An 8,314-nucleotide genomic window follows, 5' to 3' on the forward strand; every position below is an offset into this window, starting at 1 on the left:
GCTTCTATCGATATGCTATTTCGAAGAGGAGACTCCACTCGGACTCTTTTCTTCCGATGTTTTTGAATCTGAATTATTTCCTATGGAATTGCGAAATGCAGACAAATTAATTTTTCTATTCGTTCAAACGAACGTATCTCGACTTTGAATTTAGTACCATTTATTGAAATAATCTAACATCTATTGATTTCATCCTTAGTTCAAAAACCGAGTAGCGCCAATACATTAATAACATCCTTTCTAACCTCAAAATTTAAACCAATATTTTGATATAAATAAAAAAAGATCAAATAATGTTGGGTCCTATTCTATCGCTATTTTGAATATATTTGCTCATTAGTTGGTCTATGTAAAGATATACAATCAGAAAAAGAGAAAATTAAAATAATTAAATACGGTCAACATGACGCAAAAAATAAGTACTGCTAATTTTCGGAGTGTCTTCAAAGTAATGGATAAAGAGGCCTTACATTGGTTTCCTGGACATATGGGCAAAGGTTTAAAACAAATGCAAAATAAACTGAAAAGTGTTGATTGTATAATTGAGGTGCACGACTCGAGAGTTCCCATTTCAGGAAGAAATATTGAATTCAAGCATACCTTAGGAGGTATAAAACCACATATTTTGGTGTTGAATAAGGTAGACTTAATCCAAAAAAAATACATGGATAAAGTCAGATGCAAGTTGAAGGATGAATGTGAAAATATTCTATTCACAAACTGTAAAGATGAGAAATGTAAAGGTTTAAGTGAACTGTTACCATTGGCGCAACATTTAATTGTGAATTCTGATAGATTTAACCGAAGTGGGGTAGAAGATTTTAATGTAATGATCATTGGAATTCCCAATGTCGGGAAGTCTTCTTTGGTCAATGCTTTGAGAGCTAAATACTTACGAAAAGGTCATGCATCTCCAGTTGGGGCTGTTCCTGGCATAACCAGAAGCGTTCTTACTAAAATAAAGATATCCGAGGATCCCTTATTCTATATGTTGGATACTCCAGGTATCTTAGCACCTAATGTCCAAGATGTGGAAGCTGGTTTGAAATTATCTCTATGTGCCACACTACAGGACCATTTGGTAGGAGAAACTGTTATAGCAGACTACTTACTGTACCATCTCAATAAATATGGACATTTCAAATATGTGAAATATTTCAAGTTAGATGAGCCCTCAGATGATATACTTGTTGTCCTTACAGAAATCTGTAAGAAGCAAAAAAAACAGATAAGAATGAAAAATTCCAACAACGAATATATTATGCGTCCTGATTTTCACTTGGGAGCAAAAATTATGCTGAAAGCCTTCAGAAATGGAGAATTAGGCCACATTGTTTTAGATGAGGATTTTCTTTGAGGTTCAGATAAGAATAAACCATGATGACTAACAAAAGTACAATACTGTAAAAATACAGTCGTCTGTTGTATCATCAGATAATTGTGGACTAAACTGATTCTGTGGTGATTAGATTTAAAAAGTTGAAATTGTGTTTTTACACTTCCACTTTGTAATAGACATAATTAGAAAATAAAAACGAACTAGCATTGTATAAATGAACTGTTAAAAAATGTATAATTTTAATATTTCAAATTAGTCACTTTGTGGTCACATGATCTTTAGTTACACTTTGAATATGGGCAACTTTTCTTGCTTGATTTAGAAAAAACCAAAACTTAAATATAAAATATTTATTAAATTCTATCAAGTTAGCTGATTAAGCATAATAATTAAGGTTTGCTTTCTTCTTGGCTTGTACTTCCATAATAGCATCCATATAGTCCTCATGTGTAACTGCTGTAGCATTCCTTCTCAAGGCTATCATACCAGCTTCAACACAGACAGCTTTACATTGTGCCCCATTGAAATCGTCAGTTGATCTAGCCAGCTCTTCAAAATTCACATCTGGATTAACTGTCATTTTTCTAGAGTGAATTTGCATAATCCTTGCTCTTGCTTCCTCGTTTGGATGAGGAAATTCAATTTTACGATCTAAACGACCAGATCTAAGTAGTGCAGGATCTAAGATATCAACACGATTTGTTGCTGCAATAACTTTAATGTCTGCAGTTGAACTAAAACCATCCAGCTGGTTGAGCAGTTCCAACATAGTACGTTGTACTTCACGATCCCCAGCTTTTTCAGAATCAAAACGTTTTGTACCAATAGCATCCAACTCATCAATGAATATAATGGCTGGAGCTTTTTCTTTAGCTAAGGCAAAAGCATCCCTTACTAGTTTAGCCCCATCTCCAATGAACATTTGAACTAACTGTGGACCAGCCAGTTTAAGGAAAGTTGATTTGGTTTGAGCAGCACAAGCTCTTGCTAATAATGTTTTTCCAGTACCTGGTGGCCCATATAAAAGAACACCTGCAAATATATTGCTCATTAGTCAAGATGAAAATGATCACAATGCAATAATTTCACCTTTTGGTGGATGTATTCCTAAGTTGACAAATTTATCCTTATGCGTCATTGGCAAAACAACAGCTTCAATTAGCTCCTGAATTTGTTTATCAAGACCACCAATATCTGAATACTGTTCAGTTGGACGTTCATCAACCTCCATAGCCTTTACTCTAGCATCATATTCTGCAGGCAATGTTTCCAATATCAAATATGAATCCTTATTCACACCAACTAAATCTCCTGGTTTGAGTTTTTCTTCATCAACCAATCCAATGACTGGAAGAAAATATGTCTGCCGAGTAGACGTTTTAACAACAGCACATTTTCCTTTTCTCTGAGAGTCTAAATCAACAACGGCACCATCTTCCTCTTCTTCTTGGGGATCTACGTCAAGGAGTTCTATTACATTAGATACAAGATATGGTAATGTCTTATTAACTTTGATTTTTTCTGTATTCTCTTTAATTTTTTCGCTTTGAGTTTGCAGTTCATGGTTTATTCTCATAACTTCGCTTTTCATAATCTTGATTTCATTATCCAAAAGACGGGTACGGCTTACTATTTCATCAGAAGACATTCGTAGAACTTCTTCTCCCAGGGCTTCCTCGCCGTCTTCCCAAATGGATTTATCTTCCAGTGTAGTCATTTTCTCAGTGAAAATTGGGATTCAAATTATATTCCAGATAAATAATTTCCGCTAGGATATATTTAGTTGATGCTACTCAATAAAGAAAACAAGCAAGTCACTAATTTTCAGATTCGGATGTCAATTTTTATATTTTCAAACCATAGAGATGAGGAGTTATTAGGTCTACGGCAGAGATAACTATATATATCTCTGGTCTACGGACAGAAACAATCATCTACATCTGGCAAGGCCTACCAAGGCAAGGGCGGCTCGTCAGAGGAGGCAAGAGGGTCTAAGCCTCCTCCAACAGCTGAGCAACAAAATTCAATAAAAGTCATTTCTTAATCAATAAAATATCCAATTTTCGAAACTCTTGGTAAAACTATCAAATGAGACTGTATTACTCCTCCATCTGCTTGAAATATAATTTTTCATTTGAATCGTGTTGACACAAAAGTAGAATTGATAAAGAATACAGATGTACCAGTTTTTATTTTATTTCTTGCATAACAACCAAAAGTATTTTACATTCTTAAAACATAATAATAATTAATAGAAATATAGTACGAATATATAGAGGATGTGATGACAATTAAACACAGGTATAATATAACTCATATAGCTTATAAACCGAATTCCACTGGCAAAACTGTCGCATTTGATATCTTTTTGGAATGTGGCAGTGTTACCAATGGAATTTGCTATTTGTTTAATGTGAATATTAATTTGTTAGCTTTAAATATACATATACTTTGATTAATTATTATAAGTGGACATAGAATTTTTCTTCTGCTTTTCATATTTATCCTTCAAGAGCTTTCTGTACCAAGGACAAAACTGATCCAGTGGTGAATGTTCAATATCAAGAGTCAATCCCCTAGTCTTATTTTTCTCAACACAGTGCAGACATTTGAATTTTTTATTCGTACATTCGTCCCTATGATGGGCTCCTGAGCATCGTCCACAAACTTGTTCATTTTCACAGTCCGATAAATGATGTCCAAACCCTGCACATTTGTGGCATCGAAAAATGAAGTAATAGTTAGACACACGACAAATGTTCCACCCAATTTTCAGCATTTCTGTGCTCATAATTTTATTGTACACTGATTTTTCCAATACCAATATGATATTATACTTCTCGGTCTTCGGATATTTCCCTACTATTTCAAGTTTGTACTTGACGTTTCTCTCAAATTCGTTTTGCTCGATGATTTTGTTTATTAAATTCTCGTTACCTCTCGTGACATCGTCTTGGTCCACGCCATATATAATGATGGTAGGATTCTCCAGCATTTTTTTGGTGAGGGTGATACCTCTAGAACTACCAACTCCAATGTATTTTTTTGGTGTTGTTCCTTTGGGGATCGGACTGGGAGAGGGTACGGGAGTTTTTGCATATTTTGCTCCGTTTTTTACCAACAGCTGTGCGATCTCTTCATTGCCATTGGATTTGGCCAATTGTAGGGGAGACACCGAAAAATCCTCATTATCTAAATATGCCCAATGCTGCAATAGGAGTTCGGCGATTTCAAGCTCTCCTTTTTCCGCCGCTATATGCAAAGCAGTGTGACGTTTCGAATTCATGGCATTGATGACTTCTACACCCTTCTCATAATTCAGTAGAGTTTTTACGATATTCACGTGTCTATTTTCCACTGCAACATGGAGAGGTGTGTTTCTTTCCTTGTCGACATTAATATTTGCCTTATGTTGCATTAAAATATCCACGATATGATCGTTGCCATCCTGGGCGGCATAATGCAAGGCAGTCTTGCGATTCTCAGGATTCACCGCATTGGCCAACTTAGCTTCATTTTGTAGCAGTTGTTCCACGATTAGGTCATAATTTTTCTGAACGGCAATTAGAATAGAAACGTTTGATGGTCTGGCGCCACTACTAAGCAATTTGTCCACTATTTCGACCTGTCCGTTTGATACTGCAGAAGACACTGCTACATCCCGAATTTTGTCATCGAGTGTAACACATTTCTCAGACAATAAGAAGTCAAGTATTTCTGCTGAATTCTGATCGATCGCAATATTGAAAAGAGTTTCTATTTCGCTTTGCTGTGCATCATTTAATAATAATAGACTCAGCACTTCCTTATTTCCACCCAATACTGCGTAGACAGATGATGTGAAACCTAGATAATCTTTCTTAGAAGGATCTGATCCGGCTTTCACAAGACACTCAACTATTTGACGGCGTTCGTTTAAAACTGCTAAATGTAAAGCAGTCCTTCCGAAATTATCAACGTTATCTACAACATCTTTTGCTTTCTGAATGAAATATAATACAACTTGTTCGTTCCCGTTCTTTGCTGCAATGTGAAGTGGTGTTTGATGTTTGATATCTTTGCAATACACCCTCAGTCCTTCATTGCAAAGATAATCTATCTGACTTGTATCAGATTTTTCTGCCGCTCTATGCAAATATGTGGATTTTTTTCCATCTCTCGATCTTATATCCGCTCCCATACCTAAAAATTCTTTGAATTGTCCGAAGTCACCCTCTGTTAACTTGGAACAGATTTTCAGCTTTTTACAAATGGCCATGAATTGGTCGCTGAAGGAAGTTCTGTTTTTCGTTGGTTTATTATTAGTAGCATGCATCAAATTTTGCGTATCATCCTCAATTAAACTATTGGCTACATGAAAAACTGTTATGGTGGAGTTGAAAATCAAATCGTTCAATTCATAATCATTTTTCAGCCAGTCCATCAGCATTGAATTATTTTGTGAGTCCTTCTTCTTTTCGTCTTCATTGCTCTCGATGATTGATGGTAGGCTAAGGATATCGAGAACTAAAGATTTCATGATTTCCAAAGACTTATGGTCATTTTTGAGTCTTGCGTACGTTAATTGAGATTTATTATTCATCACTTTTCGAAGTGTGAGTATGCGTTCTGACATCAAACTTTTATATTCAATTCCAACTTTTTCTGAGAATGACTTACTCTCCTTTTCTCCATAGAGAAATAATTCCTGATTGATTTTTATCGCTTCCTCAATTTTTTCTCTCCAATCATCAACGTTATCTATTTCCAATTCGAGTAGGTTAATAACTTCCGCTATCAATAGTCCTATCTCATCCCTGAATAGAAAAATTGAATTTTTCACTTTTTTTTGGATTGATAACACAATGTCTAGTAAATCACGTATATCGTCGCTGCTTAGTCTACTACACAGCATGTAGTTTGAGAAGATATCTCGAGCTTCTGGCTTCAAAATGTATATCAACATCCTCTCCTTTTCAAATGGCCTCAGCTCAGTTTTTGTCGTGACAATTTTTTTCAACTTCTGAAGAAAGTCTCCCTCGGCTTGTATCTCAGTAGGGAGTTTCTGTAGAATTTCGTATGGTTTATCATACAATGTTTTATCGATGCTGCTACTGTTGCTCACGGTGTTGAAAATTGCAAAGAAAGTTTCCATTTGCTTCAAAAAATCGGGGTATTTTTCAATTTTTCCAAAATGATGTTTCAATAATCGGATAATATGCCCCAACAATAAATCATCTGCTACCTGTGCTATACGCTTCAAATCGTCTCGAATAGTTTGCAAGAATTTTTTATTGAAACCTTTGATCAATTTCCATTTATGCATGAGAGTCTCTTCAGAATCAATCGAGTTTCGTAAATCCCAAATAGCTCTTCTGGAATTTTCAGCGAGGGATAAAATTATAAGGTCACCTTTGATTGGTGATAGTTTCGGCGACTCTAGGGTATATTTCAATTGCTCTGAAATCAAGCATAAAACCCTTACAATCATTTCGTCACCTCTGATCTCTTGGGGATCGGTGGATTGTGACAATTTTGCAAATTTCCTTATTTTGAACAGGGAATAAACATCACGAATGAAGTCAATGTCTCTGTACAAAATCCTGAAGTTAGGAGAGTTCTCGATTATTTTTCGAACCGCTTCATCTCTTGTCAATTCTGGTAACTTCGAAAGCTCGTTTTTTTCTGCCATTTGTAATTTCTCCAGTAATTTTACGAAATCAGTCAAATGATTGATGAGATCTGATTTATTCAGTGTGGTTTTGAAGAAAACGTTCAAATCATGCTGTTCGGTCGATGAAATGATGAAACAAAGAAGATAGAATTCGATTTCTTCCCATGGCAATACATCATATGTCGATCTCAGCAAATGTTTCAGAAGGTGAATTTCCTTGATCGAGAATTTGAGACAAAAAATCAATATTTCTTCTTCATCCGAGAAATATTTAACACAATCTACTATGCAAGCTAGAGTTTTGATGTGATATTTTATGTCGCTTATCTTGTAGCAATCGGTCGAAGGTTTTGCGAAAAAATACCTCTTGAAAAAATATTTGTACAGTTGTACTTCGACATCGTCCGTCAGCGCAATATTGTTTAATTTAAGTTCTGCATGAATATTTGTAATTATGTTTTCTAGCTCCTCCTGAGATGTCTGTGAATTCAGTTTTTCTAAAATTTCATTCAGGTCATTGTAACGACCTGTACTGGCAGCACGATACAAATTTTTCTCCATTACCTCAACACTTATTTCTTGTTTACTCATACTATGATTGTGCTGAAAAGCAACAGATTTCTTTTTTTTCCTCGAAGTTGCTGATTCCATCTTCGAAGAAGTGGTGTATCTTCTTGAATCTGTAAAGGAATAACTTTTGCTTTTATTATATAGTTCTTGACCTATTTCATACACTCAAAATTTACTTCTCCGCAATAAGTCAACATTTTGATAATACTGCGTGATCAGTTGCAGTAAAAAAAAAAAGTAAATGATAAATGTTTAACCCGGTTTTCGTAGAATGAACTTCCAAAGTTTTTCTAGGAAAGTGCGAACACTGTGAACTAAAACTAGCCTTGGAAAATAATATTTAATATATTTAATATATGGCAATATATTGAATCATATGCATCTGCACCTTGTTTCACGAAATTTCTTCATGTACTACTTAACTCAATATACCTATTGAAACTTCAGTAAGAATTAATTGATTCTTGCAAAATAAGACGAAAATATCAGGCATACAATATTTTCTTATTCTGAAAGTATCAAGAGGGTGGATATTTTTTCATCAACGAGTTTACGGAAAATAAAATGAAGTAAAGTAAAACATAGCGGGCTTACTTTGAAAATTAATAGATCACTAGGTATATATGAAGAGAACTCAATGAATTTATCTTCAAATAAAATGAACAATGTTTCTTGCACTTTGTTAGGTGTGAATTGGAATCATAATATAGGACAGATCATAATATATATGTTTATCAAAACAATGAACGTGT

General features: G+C 34.8%; 3 protein-coding genes across 3 annotated transcripts; 1 reads left to right on the forward strand and 2 right to left on the reverse strand.

The window, feature by feature from the left end:
- Positions 1-214: 214 nt before the first annotated feature.
- Positions 215-1,728, forward strand: LOC123307463 (mitochondrial GTPase 1). Its single transcript, XM_044889789.1, has one exon. It carries the CDS (start codon positions 404-406, stop codon positions 1,355-1,357), a length of 954 nt encoding a protein of 317 aa, XP_044745724.1. The 5' UTR covers positions 215-403; the 3' UTR covers positions 1,358-1,728.
- On the reverse strand, positions 1,675-3,228 carry LOC123307461 (26S proteasome regulatory subunit 6A-B). The gene is made up of 2 exons (XM_044889787.1): positions 2,429-3,228; positions 1,675-2,371 (listed from the first exon to the last, which is right to left on the reverse strand). The coding sequence occupies exons 1-2, from the start codon at positions 3,054-3,056 to the stop codon at positions 1,716-1,718; spliced, it is 1,284 nt and encodes a 427-aa protein (XP_044745722.1). The 5' UTR covers positions 3,057-3,228; the 3' UTR covers positions 1,675-1,715.
- Positions 3,229-3,521: 293 nt separating this feature from the next.
- Positions 3,522-8,314, reverse strand: LOC123307459. The gene is made up of 2 exons (XM_044889786.1): positions 8,157-8,314; positions 3,522-7,672 (listed from the first exon to the last, which is right to left on the reverse strand). The coding sequence occupies exon 2, from the start codon at positions 7,641-7,643 to the stop codon at positions 3,795-3,797; it is 3,849 nt and encodes a 1,282-aa protein (XP_044745721.1). The 5' UTR covers positions 7,644-7,672; positions 8,157-8,314; the 3' UTR covers positions 3,522-3,794.

This window comes from Coccinella septempunctata, chromosome 2, assembly GCF_907165205.1.
Source record: "Coccinella septempunctata chromosome 2, icCocSept1.1, whole genome shotgun sequence".
In the NCBI taxonomy this organism is placed as follows: domain Eukaryota; kingdom Metazoa; phylum Arthropoda; class Insecta; order Coleoptera; family Coccinellidae; genus Coccinella; species Coccinella septempunctata.

Coding starts and splice junctions, on each gene's coding strand:
- LOC123307459 (XM_044889786.1), bottom strand. CDS start 7,643: ATGGAATCAGCAACTTCGAGGAAAAAAAAGAAATCTGTTGCTTTTCAG.
- LOC123307463 (XM_044889789.1), top strand. CDS start 404: ATGACGCAAAAAATAAGTACTGCTAATTTTCGGAGTGTCTTCAAAGTA.
- LOC123307461 (XM_044889787.1), bottom strand. CDS start 3,056: ATGACTACACTGGAAGATAAATCCATTTGGGAAGACGGCGAGGAAGCC. Junction 2,372..2,428: donor AGGAATACATCCACCAAAAG/GTGAAATTATTG, acceptor ATATATTTGCAG/GTGTTCTTTTATATGGGCCA.